The sequence below is a fragment of the Podarcis tiliguerta genome (genome assembly GCF_965153285.1).
Source record: "Podarcis tiliguerta genome assembly, chromosome: 2".
Taxonomy (NCBI): domain Eukaryota; kingdom Metazoa; phylum Chordata; class Lepidosauria; order Squamata; family Lacertidae; genus Podarcis; species Podarcis tiliguerta.
The window spans coordinates 23,677,027-23,698,456 of record NC_139535.1 but is presented as its reverse complement, the minus strand read 5'-3'; the positions used below and the strand labels follow the sequence as shown (position 1 = coordinate 23,698,456).

Here is a 21,430-nt window from a genome sequence, read left to right as displayed (position 1 = left end):
TGACAGAAACATGTTAGCCCTCTTTGAAGTAACATGATTCAATCTGATTAATCCAGGTGCTTTGACTTAATTTAGATGTGTTGCAGGCTGCTCTGCACTCAGGAGTTTAGATGAAGTTTCTTGGTGGTGGCATAATTCATGAACGTATGATAGGAATAGATTTATTGACAGAATTTATTATGCATAATGCTGTTTTCGTGGCTATTTGTTTTCATAGGTCAGAAGTTCTGAAGCATGATTTTAACAGAGGAAAGTATGCTTAAGCTTGAAAGACTTCAAAGGAAAAAAGCAGGGAAGAACCTCTACAACATTAAACACTATTATGTACCTAATGAGGGAGGGATTTCTTTAAAAAAAAAAAAAACACAGCCACACAAGTTGAGTTTATCAAAGAACATGTATAAATAACAACTAGTGATTGAAACTCTCTTACAATGAAATACAAGGAGAAAATGAACCAAGCCTTTCACTCATGCTATTCAGAAAATAGCTTTTGCTGTGCTAATCTTTGTGGCTCAGCAGTTGACAATATATTGTTATCAACAAGCATTAGTGCAAACAAAAGCATCCATTTTTCCTTCTCTGTGTCTTTAAATCATTTAATTTAAAAAAATTGAAAAATTGAAAAGACCTTTGCAAACAGCCAGCTAGATTGGCAGTAATAATGATGATACACATTGCTCAAAAGCTGTTTCTCCTGCCCTGTCAAAAACCTACGCTATATTTTAAGTTGATAATTTTTGTTTGGTTGCTTTTTAATATAGGGTTTCTTCCCTGTTTGCCTTTATGGCTCGTTGCAGCTGCTTTTCTCTATGTCAATGAGGGCTAGCAACTTCTCCCCTTCTTTCACTCTTGCGAATCAAAACTGAGTTTTCGAGATCTTTAATTCCCTTTTTTTAAAAAAAAAACAACCCTAAAATAATGAGTTGCATCATAAGTATAAAAGAGAGAGAAAGAGAGAGAGAGGCTTTTGTTTGGTGGAAAAAACCAAGCTAATCAAAGTTAAAATAAAGTCTTTCTCCCTCTCCCTCTCTCTCTCCCAAGACTACTGTCTATAACATGTTGTTCCTTATAGAAAGTGGGATATGGTGGCATTTGCTTGATTAACTTGCTCGACAAAAGTGACAGCTGCTGAGGGTGTATGTAGATAAGCCGCACAGCGCAGTTCCGCCTTTGTACATCTGTCAGCAAAAAAGGAAGACTAAAGAGTGAAAAGAGGCAAATTGGTCCCAAAAGGCAACCTATTCAACTTAGGAGGTTTGCTCTATTCAAGCACTCGCTGTGAAACTCAAGTACTAGGTAGCTTATTCAATTTCATTCACTCTTTAGAATAAGCCCACAAGTGTTTAATTTCTTATGCTACCGAATAAAAGGATGAAGGGAGCTTGCTTTAAAAAAAAAAAAAAAAAACTCCCCCAAAACTATCGTTATTATTACTGGAAGCATTAATTGTTAAGATTTGCTGATCAATGCCCTCAACATTAGCTCGGTGGTAGTTTTCATAGATATTGGTGCTATTAAATCGTAATGGTATGTAACAGAGTTGACTTGTCTTACTGGTTTGTTTTAGGGGAAAGCAGATTTATTACTGTGATGGTGTCTCATATGCTAAGGATTCAAATCAGAACTGAGCTTTCAAAATGGGGCGGGGGGAGCCAGCCACAGAAGAAGGAAGGCCTAGCTAGATACCAGACAGGTAGAAGCTTTGTTGTGTTTTCATTATGCTCATCTGAAAATATCTACGCATGCATGGCCCCAGAAACCAATTACCGTGGCTCAAAAAGTATATCTAAGGCTGCAAACATATCCACACAGTAGTGCTTTTCAGGCATGATTCTATATGTGCTTAAACAGCTTGGGAGAGATTTCTCCTTCCCTGCCTGCTCCAACCCTAACCTTCCTGCGGGCAGGTTAAGGCTGCACCAGATGGGGTCAGAGCATGCACTGGATAAGGGGCTTCATCACACTGAAAGATAAAGTGGGACTTATTTCTGTACACAGGATCATCATCATCGGGTCATTCCACGTCAGTTCAACGTGGTCATGCCACCCACCGTCTCGGATTTTGATGAAACTTGGTGTACACCCTTCCCTTATGGTTGAAAGAAACCCCCTTGATTTTTTTCCCTCTATATCAAATGGTTTAAATTTTATAGCACTTCAAAGTTTCTTGAAATCTGTGATTCTGTCCCTCTTGAGATCCTCGGCCTTGTGTGCATTTTATTTTTTTTCTCCATAACCAATGATGAGATCTCTTTGAAATTTTACACAGAGATCAATAACATGATGAGGATTTCAGCAAAAAAAATACACCAACACTCAAAAGATTTTATAAATGCCTTAAAAAATGTATAAATGTAGCTTTTTTTGTGGGAAAAACTAGGTTTAGAAAACCTAAATTTTCAGCGTTAGGGCACAATGCAATCAGATGTTTTTGATGGTGAAAATTGCAAAGACATGCTCTTTCTCAACAAAGAATATAATTTATGGGTCTCTTATGTCTTGTAACAAAATTTTATGGTTTTTGGACATTGTGGGGCGGGGGGGGGGATGACTACTGGGTACAACTTTCCTATACTCCATAGCTGTGAAAGAAAAAATTAATGAAACAAAGTTCATCTTAAAATCTAAAATAGTATTTGTTATTACAAGGTTGTTGTTTTTCAAAAGTGCAGGCTTGTTTTTCAGTTTTGGGGTATTTAAAACTATGAAAATTGGCTATATCTCAAACTGTTTAAGATAGGGGGGGAATTAAGGGGGTTTCTTTCAACCATAAGGGAAGGATATACACCAAGTTTCATCAAAATCTGAGACAGTGGGTGGCAAAACCCTTGTTTTTTGCATTGATTTGATGTGGAATGACCCCATCATCATTTTATTTGTATGCCGCCTTTTGACAGTTAAAAACAATGCTCAAAGTGGCTTACAACATGACAAGATTTACATAATTACAAAAGTCATAAACAATAAATAAACCACATCATTCTTGGTCATGCTTGATAGTGACAAAGAGACAGATCTCAGAAATTATAATGCACATCACATACATCTTCTGTATTTTGGGAGGAATCATGACCGAGAAGTACAGCAGGCTTGTTTGCGGAAGGTCGCAGATTCAGTCCTTGGGCATCTTCAGTGAAAAGGACCAAGTATCGAGTGATGTCAGAGACCTTGGCCAAAAAGACCTTTGAGAACCACTGTAGCGTGTGAGGAACAACCACTACCCAAAATACACTGGTACCTCTGGTTACGAACTTAATTCGTTCCAGAGGTCCGGTCTTAACCTGAAACCATTCTTAACCTGAGGTACCACTTTAGCTAATGGGGCCTCCCGCTGCCTCCACGCGGCCAGTGCGCGATTTCAGTTCTCATCCTGAGGTAAAATTCTTAACCCGAGGTACTACTTCCGAGGTACTACTTCCGGGCAGAATCTGTAACCCGAAGTGTTTGTAACCTAAGGTGTTTGTAACCCAAGGTACCACTGTACCCCTATATTAAAGTTGTTATAAGGGCAACCAGTCTTCTTTTGAAGAACTGCGTCCCCATGCTTCTTCCCTATCAATATAATTGATTCCAGAGACATCAAAGTCTGGTTTAACAGTTAAGAACCCTAACAGGCCTTGAAATTGCCCATCATCAGTTAACATCTGAGCAGCGGACTGAGTGGGAACATGGGTCACTAGGTTACAGTCTTCCCTGCTGTAGTGAAAGCTTTTATATTTATATTTAATATTTGCACCTATACATATATATTAGCATATGTACATTTTATGCAAACCTGTGTCCTGTTTTGCCCTCCTTTTAGCAGGAAGTGATGCATTTGCTCCCCCCCCCTTTTTTTTTTTTTTTTTTGGCAATACATATGTCCCCAGTCGTCTTTAGTAAGAAGAAAAGACTTCAGGATAAACAGGTTCAGATGTCCCTGAATCAATGCTGCATCAGTAGGCTGATATTTACCTAAGCTATATCTGTTGCACGTTAGAACAAAGAAGCAGGAAGTTGTAGGAGATGCTGTTATTACTTTGACTGCAAATACACAGGTTTTGCTGAGAAGATTCGCATTGTTAAGTTCTTCCGAAAACAAAACCTGCCGCTTTTAGAAATAAAACCACCAAGAGTAATGTGTGTTTGTCGAGCCCATGTGAGGTGGAAATCAAACAATGATGCTGTAGTCATTGTGTTTGCAAACCTGAGATACAATTAGGAAAACACCGCGCAGGGCTGGGGAGCCTGTGGGCCTCCAGATGTTCGGACTCTAATTCCCATCATCCCCATCCAGCATGGACCAATGGTCAAAGATGATGGAAATTGAAAGCCAGAAACTTCAGGAGATTTTCAGGTTAGCCACCCATGGCCAGCACAGACGAGCCTGTGAATTTGATAGTAATGAGTGACCTCTAACCATGATAGGTTATGTGAAAGGGCGAAAGGGAGGGAAATCTTGAGGCATCCAGTGCAGTACTCCGCCTTTGACTGCCCAATGCTTCTGGGTTTTAATAAGAATAGCCCCATTATGCAGCTGACCAGTTGTGAAATGACATCCATGGGATCAGCCGGCAGAATTGCCCCTAATCTCTCTAGGGATAAATGAATGCAATATGAACTTTGCAATGTTGTCATCCTTGACCCAGCATTAAACAGTTGACCTCAGAAATAACTAGGTCACTTTACCAGGAATGAGAGAAACTGCAGGAAGTCAAAAGAGACTCAGGGTTGGAGCTGTTCGCAGGTACCGTATTTTTTGCTCTATAAGACTCACTTTTTCCCTCCTAAAAAGTAAGGGGAAATGTGTGTGCGTCTTATGGAGCGGATGCAGGCTGCGCAGCTATCCCAGAAGCTAGAACAGCAAGAGGGATTGCTGCTTTCGCTGTGCAGCGATCCCTCTTGCTGTTCTGGCGTCTGAGATTCAGAATATTTTTTTTCTTGTTTTCCTCCTCCAAAAACTAGGTGCGTCTTGTGGTCTGGTGCGTCTTATAGAGCGAAAAATACGGTAGCTTAGTGGCTTGTTTGGAATCAGCAATGCATTGGGGGCCATTTGGCTGTGTTGATGTGCCTTCTTTTGTGTTTGTGCGGTACAGTTTTTAAGCGTCCCGGCCCCGTGCAACATGCCTGGGAGTGCAGATGTCTTTTCCATTATCCAGAAAAGCAAAACGAAAAAAAGAATGCAAATACAGTGGATTCTTACGATTACGAAGCCCACACTGCATGCTGTTTTCAGACTTCTGTTGTATAATATTAGATTGCCCTGGGGCTCTAAGGCCAGCTCAGTTCCAATCCCTGATGATCTTGCATTACAGTGATCCCTGCATCTTGGCCACCAGGCTCCGAGCAAGAAGACAGGCAGGTGTGCCATTTCAGAGTTCAGTTTCTGGGCCAGCCAAATTGAGCAAGGGGAAGCAGCCACGATTATTGGTAGGAATTAAATAGCTCTACTCACTCTTGAATCTATTGCCCCAAAGGTGTGTGTTTAGAACATTTGCTGTGGTCGCCGTTTTATAATTCATGATAGCTAGGGCTATTTTCCAATGAAAGAAATATTGCTCAATTAATCTTACGAATTTTAGTCTGGAAATCAATCAGTTAACTTTGTATAAATTTACATACGTGAAAAAATATATATTCTGAAGCGAGAAAGTCTGGGGATGATGCATACCTGTGTCACAGCATCTTCTTGTGTTTTTATACTTTTCTGGAAGCCGCCCAGAATGGCTGCAGCAACCCAGTCAGATGGGTGGCATATAAATAATTAAAAAATTGAAATGTTACTGTTATTAGAAAACCCCTTTGTACTCCCTTAGGCAGGAATGTTTCTTTTAAGATGACACTTTTTTAGAATACAAGGATTTTAAAAAAAATAATAATTGAAAAACCTGCTGTCTGATTAATCAAGGACACCTGTTTCAGTTCAGCAAATTAATCAACTTCTGCTGCCCTGTGGTCCCTGGGAGGGCATCATTGGGCTGTTGGATGTCTCGGATCTCCTCCTCTGAAGGCGGAGAGAGACAGAGGTCCAAACACAGAGGGGGAGAGCCAACATCAAGCAGCCCCTGCCATGACCACAGGAAGCAACCTTCTACCATGCCAGACCATCTAGCCCAGTACTGTCTACACTGACTGGCAGAAGCTGTTAAGAGTTCCAAGCAAGGGGTGTTTCCAGCCTTACCTGGATTGAACCTGGGGCATTCTGCAGGCAAAGCCAATGCTCTGTCACTGAGCTGTGGCCCTCCCCTTCTCCCAGCAGCCACAGAAACCTCTGTCACCCTTGTCTTACTGAGAACAGTAGAGACAAAAATGGTATGTGTGTGCTGGGGTAGATTCGGAGCATGCTGTGGGCAGGTACGGGGACTCCTTTGGCTCCCGTTCCCCCAACACACCTTTGAAACAGGGGAAACATATGCATCTTCCTTCTCATTGGAAACAGATGTTGGAAGCCACAAGAGGGGAGAGCGCTCTAGTGCCCATGCCCTGCATCTGGTTGTGCTGAGGTGCTGAGCTACATGATGATGATGATGATGATGATGATAACAACAACAACAACAACAACAACAACAACAACCGGGCTCAGGGTGGCCAACATCAAAATATGTAATACATTAAGGCATAAAATTCAGCAATCAACTGAAATACAGCTTAAAATAGGAAAAAGATGGAGCATTGGCCTGATCCAGCCAATGTTCTTAATTTCATCTACCAAAATAAAATCTCCCTTTAAGGTACCCTAAAGCTCTTTTGCTGTTTACACGATAATGAGTTTTATATGGGTGGATTGAGTAACAGGGGAGGTTGTTTGTTTGTTTGTTTAAAAAATGATTTTTAATTTCAAGTAACAAAACACCCAAACAGAGTTCAGTAGTTGTATGGAAAAGAAAGAAAAATAATGGCTGATGGTTGTAGATTTAGATGTTCCAAGGCAATCATGTAAAAGTGTCTCTCAATAAGGTACCTTGAGTCGAAGGAGGGTGAAAACTATGTTCAGTTGTCTTAACAAAGTCAGTAAAGGGATACCATGTTGTATAGAAGATGTGGGTCTTTTTCACACACACACACACACACACACACACACACACACCCGATCAATATTCCTTTTGTGAAATGGTTCATTTGTCCATAAGCACAATGCGCCACACTTGTGAAATCCAGGCTTCAAAATATTTGCATTCAAAGTTTTCCAATTGTTTTGCAGTCACTAATCTAGCTGCAGTTAGTAAATGGAGGATGAGGTCTTTATTGGTTATGTTCTTAATCTGAGGAGTAAAATAAGACAGTAGGGATAATTTTTGTTCTGGTTGTAAGGATTGTCCTATCAATTGATTGTTTGAAAACATTTTTCCCCAAAAGGGAATAATTTTGGGGCAAAGCCATCACAAGTGTATGAGAGAGCCAGTTAAATTGCAATCTCGGCAGCAAAAGTTGGGTGTGTTGTGATTAATCCTATATACTCTGGCTGGACACATGTACCATCTTTATCTTTAAAGCATTTTCTCAAGTTCTAACTGGGATGGATCCAAATGGTAGTTTATTCCAGTTTTATTCCCTGAGTTGCTCCTCTAATTCGTCTCCAATATCGTATTCTCATTTTAGTCTTAATGAAGTGAGAGAAGGGTAGCCAATTGTGTGAGCGTTTTATACACAACTTAATTAAAATTTTAAAAAATCCTCAGGTTAGCATGGAGATGCATTTTCTGTGGCACCAGGTTTAGGAACTGAACCTAAGAATCCCTACAAACAATTTACATTTGCATGGAAAAGTCAAGCAAATTTGAACACCTTATGTATAATAGGGTTGACTATGGTCCCGCCTCCTCTTCACATTGATAGCTCCAACAGCTAAGCCCGGCGAAAGCGCATTGAGAGAGATATGGAGTTGGTGAAAAATGAATGTCTGAGGGTTTTGTACCTTACTGGTCTATTGAAGTGGGGCTGGCTATTTAGCCGCAAACTTGCCTTCCGAAAACCAAAAAGGGCTGTGATCACCCATGAGCACATTCCCCTTTTGTTCGCTTCCCTTGACTAGTGTTGCTTTTATCCTGGGTGTAGCTGAAAAATCGCCTCACGCCATTGAATCCGTTACCTTCGGAACACCTTGAATTCAAAGGTCTGTCGCAAAGCCTCTTTTGAGTATTTCAAAACAGAGCCCCGCAGTCCAGAAGAGAGAGAGAGAAAGGACAGCCTTGTCCTTTGAGTTTCTCAGTGCAGTGCCTGCCTCCGTTTATTCTTAATAGGGCTGAGCAGCCTGGATTCGTTCTGGTTGGAGAGCCAGAACTGAACTGAGGGGTCATGGGTGTGAGTTACTATGGTTATTGAGCAGCATTGCCTGTAGTTTTGCTCTCATGGGCATTAAAGCACAAAATAATGGACAAACAACAGTGGTTAAAGCAAGCAGGTAGGATTACTATGTTCTTTTGTCAGAAGTATATAATGTCTTGTAGTCAGTTTTAAAGACCTCTCAACCCCCCAAAATCCATCCAGCGGCCGCCTGCTGAGTAATTTTGTATGCTTAATCTCTCGCCCTTCACTACAAGCTTTCTGCTAATTTGAGGCAAATGGGTATTTTTGACACTAAATAGGGCAGTGAAGAATCCATGACCTAGAAAAACTCCATTCCGAGGCAGTGAGAGGAAGAAAATATTCTTTCAGCCGGGACTTTGTAAGACCTTTGTGAATGACATAAAATAGTTCTGACTAAACTGCACTGGAGCTTTTGCTTAATGGGTTTGCAAGCAAAGGGGGAGGACTTTTCCTGAACATCTTAACACACACACACACACACACACACACACACACTTACTTTAACTCCCCCCCCCATAAAACTTGTCACTTCAGATTGCCATCAGCCACCACAACAATAATCATTTCATGCTTATTGCTAATTGCAAGCACAGCTGAGGCCCAGCGGGGGTCTCCTTGCACAGTCCCGGGCCTTTATACCAGCCTCAATCTGTTGTATGGCACTTGTTCACACACACACACACAAAAGCTACTAGCAAAGGCAGAAAGAGGCAGAGTCACAGGTTCCTTGTAATCCTTCTGCTACCCTGCTGACAACTCAGCCCCATAAGCATTCCTGGTTTTGTCCAACTCTTTACAAAGGCCAGAGTGACCTTAAGCTACTAGTATGTGGGCTTCTCCTCTTCTTCTTCTCCTCCTCCTCCACCTCCTCCTCCTCCTTCTTTTTCTGTTTTTCTTTTCTTTCTTTTCTGAATGGAGAATACAGCTCCTTCAGGTGCATTAAAGAAGCAGGGCTGCATCTGGCTTCTGAGATTCTGTTTGCAGCACCCCTGGAGTGAGCTGCAGCTTCCTGTAACATGTAAAATTGTGAGTGTGAACTCAAGGTTCATGGCAAGGAACAGGAGGTCAGGCTCCCATTCAAACCCACCAAAAGGAAATGGGAGCTTGCAGATGTTCTGGTGGATGTGTAATGACACCACCTCCCTCGAAGCGCAGGAACCCAGTGCGGGCTTTCATCAAATGTGCTGCTGCTGCCGCCGTCAACGTGTGTTACTTTGCAGATTTATTCATATCATTTTTCTGTCTCTCCCCCCCCCCACCCCCCAAATGCAGCTTAGATATATATTCAAAGATGAAGTTCAACAGCTCTGCAGACACTGATGTTGACAGGTCCAAAAAATACATCTCAGGGCAAGGCTGGGAATGCTCTCCATCCAGTCTGAAACTCTAGAGCAGGGGTCAGCAACCTAAGGCCCATGAGCGTCATTTAACCGGCCCATGGACCCCCACCGCCCGCTTGGTTGGCTCCCAGGCACTGCACTAGACTGGTGCAGAGCAGGGACAACCTTCTACGACGCTGGCCAGCTTCCCATTGGCTGCAGGCGCACGCCTCCTCTGCACTGGAAGGAACGCCAGAAATAGCGTTTGCGCACGCACGCACACACTGGCCCACCGCAGCACCTGCGGGACTGTGAACTGGCCCAAGCCACAAAAACTTTACCAACCCCTGCTCTAGAGAGCTCCAGCCAGTCAGATGAGACAATGCTGAGCTAGATTGACCAATGGTCTGGCTCAGTATAAGGCAGCTTCCTGTGTTGCTGCCTACTAGTGGTTACTTTTAGGAGCTCAGGGCCTACTACCCTCCACTATCCCAGCCTGTATTTGAGCAAGCTGGCATTTCCAAAGTGGTGCCCTGCAGGGATGTTGCTGGGTTCATAGAACACTCAGGGCACAATCCCCTTACACAAATGTGCTAAGTTTAGGGAAGTTTTTAATGGGCGGGGTATAAATAAATTAGTAGTAGTAGTAGTAGTAGTAGTAGTATAAGTCAGGAGTAGCCAACTTGGTGCCCTTTACACAGTCAGATGCCAACTCCCATTGACCCCAGCCAGCGTGACTAAGAGTCACATCGGCTACCCCTGTGCCAAGTTAAATGTATAGACAGAATTGCAGAGGTGTGAGAAAATTAAAAAGCTGGGGGGGGGGGTTCATGCTGATTGCTAAATCAACAAAAGTTTCAGATGAATGTGGGAATGGGACAGGATAGGGTTTTCAGTGAACATGTGCCAGAAATAGAGCAATCTGCCCTTCCCTACAGCTTAGGAGATGTGCTTAGGGGTGTAACCTTCACCACTGAAAGTGGTGACAATTGGCTACTAGCTTTTCTCTTAGGACGCGGGTGGCGCTGTGGGTAAAAGCCTCAGCGCCTAGGGCTTGCCGATCGAAAGGTCGGCGGTTCGAATCCCCGCAGCGGGGTGCGCTCCCCTTGCTCGGTCCCAGCGCCTGCCAACCTAGCAGTTCGAAAGCACCCCCGGGGGCAAGTAGATAAATAGGGACCGCTTCCTGTGGGAAGGTAAACATCGTACCGTGTGCGGCTCTGGCTCACCAGAGCAGCGATATCACGCTGGCCACGTGACCCGGAAGTGTCTCCGGACAGCGCTGGCCCCCGGCCTCTTGAGTGAGATGGGCGCACAACCCTAGAGTCTGTCAAGACTGGCCCGTATGGGCAGGGGTACCTTTACCTTTTTTCTCCGGTATGTACTGTGTAAGTGGAGCACCCCTGGCTCACCTTAGCATTATATGGTTGTCATCTTATATACCTGGAAATAAGTCCCATTGAGCTTAGTAGGACGCCTGATCAGACATCCCTAGGCTTCTGCTGTTAGCCGCACGTTTTTAACGTAGCAATGGGCTCGTCCATTTTTCTGATTGTCCTGTGATTTCTAGGCATGGATCCAATAACTTTTTCTGTTCCCCCATTGGTTTCCCCGGGAAAACCCACTGTTTACTGCTGAATCGGAACACACGTCAATCAGGTTTTCCAGGGATTGACGTTTCTTCCGATTCAGCAGTAAACAGCAGGCTTTCCCAGGGAAAACGGTGGGACAAGCTGAAAGTTACAAAGCAATCCTATGCATGTTTGTTCAAAAATTACTCCCAGGTAAGTGTGTTTAGGAGCTCTGAAAATTAATGTTGGCAGGGGACAGTTGTGTTCAGCCTAGAGGGGCAAATCAGGTGGCAGAATGATACAAACCAGGCTGGTCCAACATGCAGGCCTCAAGGCCTTTTTTCGCGGCCCTCAGCAATATTTGATGCCCCCCCACACACACACCGCAGCCCTCAAGTTGCCTTCCCAAAGCCAGGTAAGCAAAACGCTGGGCTTTGGGAAGGAGGTATGAGGGCTATGAGAGGATCTCTAGTCTTCCTGCCTCCTTCCCAAATCCTAGTTAGCGCTTTCCCAACTTTGGGGAGGAGACGAGAGGGCTCAAGGACCCTATCAGAACTGCCTCGCTTAGCCAGTTCTGGGAAGGCAGCGTGATGACTGGGGAGTGTCAAATGTTGGCCTTGCCCCCCATGCAACAAGGCAGAGTGCAACCCGCAGGTTTCATGTCAAAGTACTGTTGCAGCCCACTTGGTATGAAAAGTTGGACCGCCCTGATATAAATGGTGAATTGCTATTTCTTGGTTCCAGGATACCTTAAGCCGGAGTCTTTATATATGCTAGCCAACTTAGATTTGGAGTAGCACTGTTAATTGTCCCCTGACTGACATTTAAGCATTGCCGGTCCCATGTTATTCCGAGAAAGATTCAGCAGGCATTATTATTAATTTGCCTTTCACGGTGGTTTGTTTCATTGTATACATTTCATTGGGCATCACCCTGATATTTCACGATACGGCAGCATATACTTCCGTAAAGGTTTCATTATTTTTTTAATGTTGACAGAGAAAAGCTTAACCATCTTTAACCATCTGAGTTGAATCTGCACACACACTCAGCCCAAAAAAATAAATGCAGAAGAGCAGGAAAGCAAAGATGGTAATCACTTCATTCCTGGAAATGTTTGTAGCCACAGGCAAACGGTGGCGCTTTGGCTGTCCCTGGGACTGAAAAGGCCTCAGGGCTACATGGGTGGAAAAAGAACAAGCAGCGTGTATTAAACAAGAGATCCTCATTACCTTGGGATGCAAAGCCGAAGCGATAAATATTTATGAGGTAGCCTGTGCCCAAAAGCCTCCGAGAGAATGAGAACATTCTGTTTGTGACAGTCTGAGAAAAGGCAGAGCTGAGTAATTTAGAGTAAGTTACAGAACGAAAAACGTACCCTCTTGAATTGTGCAAGTCTAATAAGAAATGTGGGGGACTGCCTGACAACATAAGCTGTCACACCCCTACTCGGCTGCCTCAGGGACCCTGTTGTGAACTTGGCAGCCGAGAATACTTTTCAGCACTCCTTCAGAAAGGAAAATCCATAATAAGTAGATTTTGCAAACCACTCTCGCCCCAGTCCAAGGACTCTCTGATTATCACTGCAAGCAAGCATATTTCAATCCGCGCCTTGCCTGTGGTAGGGATACTGCTATGTGCTCACTTTTTCGGCATTCATTGGCAGCGGGGCTGGGCCTCCAAGCCTCTGTTTCTGGCCTTTGGGACTGTCTCCAAGTGACACCCCTCACTGACCCTGTTTCACATCCTCTTTGGGTGTCTTTGCCAGGCTGAAACATGTCCTTGAACCCTGGCAATGCCTCTTACTTGCCTGGATGGAGAATCAAGAGATAGATGTGAATAGAAACCACACAACTGTAGAAAGGTAAAATGTGCCCTCGTTGCTCTACCCACCACTGCCATGTGGCCCCTAGAAGGTTGGTTTGTGGGCTGATTATTTAATTTCTATACCGGCTTAATAGATATATCCAAGCAGTGCACAGAAAACTGAAGCAACAACAGACAACTTAATTGCACACGCAAAAACACAGTTACATGTAAACTGTTACATTAATACAAAGTTACATATATATATATATATATATATATATATATATATATATATACACACACACACACACACACACTGTATAAATCAATATCAGTTCATTTTCATTCTGACACACCCTTCCTCTCAGCCTCCGGGTTCTCACCCAGGGTCCAAGCAAACTCTCAGCTCACCCACAACAGTCTCACGGCGAGAAGAGTCCCTGGAAGCCCTTCAAACACAATTAAAATTGTGACGCTCCGCAGACAGATTCACACATGAGAAAGCAATGGAATTGTCTGCTTTACTCCTGTTCCACCTTCTGCAAATTGTGGGGGGGGGGGAGTCCAAGACAAGTACATATGCATTCAGTCTGATGATAGTGTCAGACTTCCGTTTCCCCCACCTGAATAACAGAAGATATATAGAATCGTAATGCAAAACAAAACAAAAAATTAGGATCATAGAATTGTAGAGTTGGAAGGGACCCCAAGCGTTGTCTAATCCAACCCACTGCAACGCAGGGATAGAGGATTCCTCTAAGAAGAAGAAGAATTCTAATACAAGTTCTAGATCACGTAGTGAATCCAAGTGTGCCAGACAAGAGCTCCTGGACCTCAGTGGGCTTAAAAGTTCATTCTCTTCTTAGGAAGGAGCCTGTGCTGGCAAACTGGCAAGGGAGGGTGGGGAGGCCAGACCTGATCATGTCCAATTGCCTGTGTTCTGTGTTTTATACTTGGCACGTAATATATGCTCTTTGGCATGTTCCTCGGAAAGCTCTCGCTTCTTTTGCAGCAATGGTACACCAGCACCATGAACATGGTTTGCACCTGGCTGACAGACCGCATGGACCTTCAGCTCCACATCTATCAACTGAAAACCCTTATCAGGATAGTAAAGGTGAGCATGTTTTATTGCTTCCAGGCTGTTTTGTTTCTTGGAGGAAAGAGGTTCCGTGCACGAAAGAAATAGCAGGTCCATTGAAATCAATGGACATGACTAACTTCGGTCCATCCGTGTAGCAGCACATCTGCTCTGAGTTTAGGAATTTAGTCAGATCCAACCCATCCTTAGGTAAACATTGCTGTACTGTCTTGTTTTTCATCTTTGTTGTAGAGCTCTAGTTAAGTGCACAGGTGTGGCTCTGATGTTATCTTTGGTGGCATGAGATGAGCTGTTGCGTGGTGCCTTCCTGCACCACTAGGCAGCATCAGAAGCATGACCACACTTTGGGGGGACCCATATAGCACAGGGACAGGGGACCCATGGTCCTACAGATGTTGCTGGACTACAATGTCTGTCATTCCTGTCATTGGGACCGATGGGAGTTGGAGTCTACCAACAGACAGGGGACCACAAGTTCCCCATTCCTGCTGCAGTGGCTTCTCAGTCCAGCATTGCTCCAGTTCCTGGAGAGAGTGCAACAATGGCATAAGGTGGCTGCATGAGATGGGCTGCTTGTCATGTGATCATACACATCCGACGACGCTAAATTATGCAGGAAGGAGTCGTACTGCACCCGTTCCCACACCACTAATTATAAAATCAGAAGGGGCCCCAGGCATGTAATACAATAGGGGTGTGATAGCACTTGAAAAAAGAAGCATATGGGTACAATGCCATGCAGGATAGTGTCTGGGTGAATCACTGCCTATGTGGGTTTTGCTGATTTTCAATATGCCACTGCAATCCCTCAACCAAAACAGTTCCATTTTTCAAGTGGTTGCCGTATCACTATTGCAGGGTATAAATCTAGCCTTGTTCCATTTCCTCAGATAGAAAATTGAGGCTGAAAGGTATTGACATCCTCAAGACCACCAAGAAGGTCCATGGGTGAATCTAGGCCCAACTCCACTTAGCTACTGAATTCTACTGGCAAAAGCAGATTCAGGAGGACATGTTGTGAGCACATCTCCAACTTCACTTTTTTCAAGATTAATTAAAGATTTATCCTACAGCATTTCCCTGTATCAGCCTTGCCCAACCTGGTGCGATCCAGACTCCAACTCCCCTCAGCCCCAGCCAGCATGGCCAATGGTCAGGGTTGAAGGGCACTAGGTTGGGGAAAACTGGCCTATATGTTGGAGAGATGCCTTCTGCCTCCTGCTTGCTTTATCAAGTGGTACCAGTTCCCCATCCATCACAAATGTCATTTCTAACAGTTTGTCTCCTTGCCTGATAGGTCATATCTTTCCCTCCACCAAGGCCCAATGGCACCACGGGCATGACAAAGTTCAACAGAATCTCAGGTTAACAACCCCACACCTGGGGACCTGAAGGAAAAACGTTTGGTGTCTTGCCTTTTTGGGGGGTGGGGAATATTGAATTGGAGCTTTTCAGGGGTACAATAAAACCTTAATGGTCAGAATGCCTGGGACATTTAAAAAAGACCAATAACCATAGGTCCACAATTGCCTCCTCCCACTATGGTCTCATTTGGTTTTCACAACCATTTCAAGTACATAGCTGAATCCCACAATTACATCGCTTCCCAGGAAAGAAATTTGATAAACGTTAGACTAGTGGGGTAGAATAAAGGCAGGATTTGCATTGTACCATTGTAAGTTCAAATGTAGCAATATTGCGGTGATAAAAAATGTTTTTTCACTGAGAATGAGCAATATGCCTGCATGTTCCCTCCTCACCCATCCTCTCTTCTCAAACATCTAGCTTTGGCACTTCTAGCTTGTTTGAACCATAGTTTCCTGGGACAGCCAAAGAGAGAAATGGCTGTTTAATCACTGCCTACAAAGAAGTACATGAAACCACAGTTAATTTTGATGTCATGAACACTGAAACATAATGAACTAGCATAAAAGTACCAGGCCGGGTGCATGAGGGCAGGGGGGAGGGGGTTGCACAGGTGCACAGTTAATTCTTGGACAGACAAGCCATGATTTATCAGCCATCATTTGCAGTTGTTGTTTTTTAAATAGACATATGTTTGATTACACCCATTATTATTTTTTCCCTTTGGATGTTCACATTTGCAAAATTCGCTGGCTAAATTGTTACCACTGACTTCACTTTTAGTTTCTGTGCAATTGCTATTGTAAATACAAATCTGAATTATGCATATAGGTAATTGAAATTATTTCTCTTACAATAGGTGTTTACAGCCTTTTAAAAAGGACTGCAAAGAGATAATAAGATATCCGTGTGTGTGTGTGTGTGTGTGTGTGTACTGGACACATGATAATTATTTCAGTGTGAAATCTCAGTGGCTTACATGAAATAATAAGATCACAGGGGGAGGTAAATACATATTTGATCATTTTTAGTTCTATGTGGTTCTGTTTCATTGAAGAGCGCTAAAATAGTAGAATTGTATACTCTGAAAATCAAGGCATGAATAAATTACTAAAACGCTTTTAATGTTCATAAATAAAAGCGATAGGTATCAGCACATTATTATTATGTGTTAGTTTGAGGGGCGCCGAAAAGCACTCAAGGTGTCTTGTGTGCTGTTTCAGCTATGCAGTTGCTCAAAAAAATAAAAATAAAAAATAACATTTTCTCTAGGCGTGCTTGCTATCCAACAAAACACCTTTAAACTGTTTCATGGTGTTAAATAGCATGTGAATTTTACTAATACTTGCATTTTTAAGTTGCAGTTGTGTTCTGTAAAAACAAAGGGACTCTAAACCTAGTCAAATACAAATAATAACTATTTGTGGACAGTGCAGTTTTTCCAACTTATCTATTCTGTAAACAATCTACCCTCCACTTGCATGGGCAGAATTGTCTTGCAAGGGACAAGTGCAGGGTTTTCCAACCCTCTCTTTTCTCATAGTGTGGGGAGTTGATGCTTAATTTCCCCACCACCACCACCATCACCAATTCTCCCTAATAAATGGTGGTTTTAGCATGCTTTTCCCCAACCAGGCTTCTCCAAATATAGAAGTAAGTCCAGCTAGGGGGCAAATGGCTGGGTGAGCATTTGGACAGGTGGTTTTGTAGACATAGGAAAAGCTGAGCAGCCTGACTTCCATCCGCTAAGGATGTATGTTCACATTAGCAGCAAGGTTCTTTCCTCATTGCCGCATTTCAAGCTGCATTTGCCTGGTGTTGTTCACATCAGAGAAGGGGCAAAGACGTATTCACCCAACACGCATGACTTTTTTGGTTTCCCTGCTGAAACCACTCCAGAACTCCTATTCACCTGACAGATGCACAACAGCTAAAGTTTCTAGTTGTATGGAAGCTGGTTTGAAGGGGTGGTGGCCACAGACAAGAGTCTCCTCCCCATCACACAGCCCGTTGGTATTAGTGACTTATGTTTAAGGCTGTACGGAAACGTGCAAGTTGAGTCACTAACAGAGGTTATGGAGATAGCAGAAAATGCAATGAAGCAACGGCACTTGGCTTTACCAATAAAAATGAGCCACATCCTGATTCCACTGAGAACAACCAGATGATAAATGATGGGCAGCATACAAGTCATTTCTGGCCCAATGCAGCGGCTGAGGGTTTAAGCACGTAGCACTGATCAGATTGTCAACAATAGTGCCATACTGGGGGGGGGGGGCAGCAAAAGACTGGATTTATTCCCCACACACGCACATCAGATAATTAACACTAAGAATTTAAGGAGAGTCCTGCTGGATCCAGCAAAAGGCCCTTTTCATCCAGGATCCATTTCTAACAGTGGCCAACCAGATGCCTACACACACACACACACCTCTGTAAGCAGGTCAAACCAACTATAACAGACTACCAGACTAGGATACCCACAGTTGGATAGGGATATCCTGTACAATTACTGTCTTATTACCGGGTTGAATGTGTCGTAATAGTAATCAATCTGTGTGTGGTGTTGGCAGTACCAACTTGGACATCTGCTGAGTTATAAAGAACCAAATTTGGCCTCTTGGGTCAGTGCCGGCTGATATTCAGAAGGCCAATGCTAGTATAAGCCTTGCAGTGTTTACCATTTGCTTCAGCAGCCCAGCTTCGGGGTAAGTGGGTTGAGAATTATGGCCAAAGAATACCACAGGTATAAACCTTCTCTAAAAGCGGGGGGTGGGAGAGAGAGAACTGACTAGGAACAGATTTGATGATACGAACCCTACTTTGTCCTGTTTGTGATTTATTTTCTCTACTCCTCTTCTCCACAACGTGACCCCTCCCCTCCCTAGAAAACATACAGAGATTTCCGATTGCAAGGAGTCCTGGATTCCACCTTGAATAGCAAAACCTATGACACCGTGCGAAACCGCCTGACTGTAGAAGAAGCCACAGCCTCAGTAAGCGAAGGCGGAGGGCTTCAGGGAATCACCATGAAAGACAGTGATGAAGAAGATGAAGAGGACGATTAACTCTCCAGATCTAGAAGCCCCCCAACTTGGATGTAGCCTGGAAACCAGTGCATGTAATCTAGTCTGTTATTCAGTTTAGCCACATTAGGAAATTTTCTGTCTGCTCTAAATGCCCATGGAAAGTCTACCAATACAATTGCCATTTTAGCTGTGTGGTACTTAAGATTTAGCACCTCTGTTTCGATCCATTGAGTTTCCTGATTTCATATCTATATGTTCATAAGCAATATGGAACACCGTTGTTTAAAACTGTTAATGGGAAAAAAAACTGCATAGAAAACATGCTAGGTGTGCCCCTGTTATAACTAAAGTATAAATGATGCTTCATTAATGTACTATATATACATTGACGGTAAATTGTTGTGAAGACAAGTGAAACAAGTACTTTCATATCTTTGTTTCTCTCCTGTGGATGCCGATTGCTTCGAAACAGAGTGAGGCTACTACAAATGACACCACTTTTGTACATTTGGGGGCGGTGGGGGGGTTAGGAGATGCATAAACTGGAAGTTGGAATTATTCCCGTTTAATAGACCCAAGCACTTTCCCTCCAAATATATACAGCTAACTTTGTAGAAGTGACATACCAATGGAATATAATAGTCATCCATATTGCCACAACGGGTTGACCTTCATCACCTTGTCCACATCACCTGATTCAGAGCAGTTGTTTTATGTCCGCGTCTTTCCCCCCCTCTAAATGTTACACTTTTGTTCAGAGTTCCGATAACTGTGTTTGTAAAAAGGACAACTTTAATTACAATCTTAGACTATACAGATGTGTTTATAATAACGAGGATAATAATAATAACTAATAATGATAATAATAATAATAATGACAATATACGAAGATTTCTTTTGGTAGATTGTAACCATAATTTAAATCTCCTTTTGTTTTCACAATGGTTTTTATATCTTGTCATGTTCATTGCATTTGGACCAGTAACTTGCATGTCCTTGGGTTCCCCCTTTCCCTTCCAGAAGCTTTTATTTTCTGTGTAAAATAGTGGATCCATCTTGCTTTTTTGCCTTATACAAGCCAACAGTTGTAACAGTGTGAGGACTGTGGCTTCTCAATAAATAATTATTCAGATGTCCTAAGAATAAACGCTGGAGTCTTTTTATGTCTGCCTTAGGAAGAGAAAGCAAAAGATGAGCTAACATAAAAAACCACAACCAAATGTAAGAGCCCTAGAATAAAGGAATTTTCTTTTCACGTGGATGGGTTTGGGTTGTTTTTTTTAAGTTGAAGGGACTTGTTTCCTGACTTACAAAAGCCAGAATTGTAGAAGCACCCTTCCCTGAAAGGAAGCCTTTCTTACTTTCAAGTAAACCTGGATAGAAGCAGACAGCAAGATGTATAGGATACAGCAACTTTCAGTTTTTGTCATGGTGAGCCTTGCTAAGTTAACAAAGAAACAATGCAGGCATTTGATTATTTCAAGATGTTTATTTGTTTGCTAACCCTTCCTCCCAAAGGAAGTCCAGTGCAGCAAACAAAAAAGTAGTAAAACAACAATTATCATGAAACAAAAACATGTTTAAAACATGAAGAACATTTGAAAACAGTTGTTTAATCTCACAGCTGGTATTTTCAAGGTTGCTAGGTATAGGTATAGTATCTTTCAGCCATCAAATGCCTAGGCAAATAGGAATGTTTTCAAATTCCTACTGAACGCTAATAATGATGGAAACAGGCGCACCTCACCAGGGAGGATGTTCTGCAAAGGGAAGGCCACTCCCAAGAAGGCCCTGTCACAGGTCCGTGCCAACTGGGCAACACCCAGCAGCAACAACACCAACAGAGTCTCCCCTGCCAATTGTAGGGCCCAATATGGTTAATACTTGGTGAGGTGCTCTTTTACGTACTTTGCCCTCTTCACCTATCAGAGCACCAACAGCAGAGAACCAACAGCTTCTAGAACTGAGGAGGCCTCTGGGCTCAGATAGTCTGCTCCACCTACAGAGGAGATCTTCCAAATCCTATGCTCCCTACTTGCATCAAAATGAATAGGGTTCCAAGGGATCAGGGGGGAATTATGGTGGGCCAACACTACAATTCGGTTTCAATTGAGCTAATTTGGTTTTCTTGAAAAATGGAACTACCTTTTGTTTTCATCATATAACATTGTTACAGGTAGAGTCTGGGCTATGATTTATTTTTATTTTGTATTTTTATCTGACAGTCAGAGGAGGTGGTGAGAGATAAGGGCCACAAACTTACATTGTTAGATGTGGTTAAGCCTACTGATTCCAGCACTAGGAAAATGACTGAAAACCACTCCTCCTGCATTGAGACATACCAAGCAAATAGAACAGAAGTTTTTAAGTTGGTACAGTGGTACCTCAGTTTAAGAACAGCCCTGTTTACGAACTATTTGGTTTATGAACTCCGCAAAACCGGAAGTAGTGTCCTGCTTAGTGTATTTTACCTCAGTCTAAGAACAGAATCCGAACGGTGGAAAGGCACCTTGGTTTAAGAATGGTTTCGGTTTAAGAATGGACTTTCGGAACGGATTAAGTTTGTAAACCGAGGTCACCACTGTACTGTCGTTGGCACAGAAGTAGAAGCATCATTAGCTGGTCTGAAAAAGCCATGTGCAGGTATAACCCAAGTTTGTTAATAAGGAACAGATGGGAGGGATTTTTCCCCTCTATTGTGAAATATTGTTACAGAGAGGGCTTAGAATTCTGGGTTAAAAATAAAACAAACTTTGATTGGAATAAATTATGCGCACTAAGCTAATTCACATACAAATTCCTGGTTTCTGTACCGAGTGTTGTAGATATTTTATTTCATTGACAGTGGGGGCAGAGTGGCGAAAAATTACTAGAGGAGAGGAAACAGGGAAGGGACGTATGCAGCTGCTGTGTCTTCGTCTGATTGGCAGGGACTTTCCAAGCTTTTAG

At 42.9% G+C, this 21,430-nt stretch overlaps 1 protein-coding gene across 13 annotated transcripts in view; it reads left to right on the top strand.

The window, feature by feature from the left end:
• CADPS (calcium dependent secretion activator) overlaps positions 1-19,628 on the top strand; it is a 342,990-nt gene extending 323,362 nt beyond the window's left edge. For all 13 annotated transcript variants that reach the window (XM_083424654.1, XM_083424653.1, XM_083424660.1 and 10 more), the window contains 2 exons: positions 13,998-14,102; positions 18,341-19,628. In XM_083424654.1, coding sequence (XP_083280780.1) covers positions 13,998-14,102; positions 18,341-18,520 — 285 coding nt within the window. In that variant the 3' untranslated portion in view covers positions 18,521-19,628. The remainder of the gene's footprint in view (positions 1-13,997; positions 14,103-18,340) is intronic.
• Positions 19,629-21,430: the final 1,802 nt, after the last annotated feature.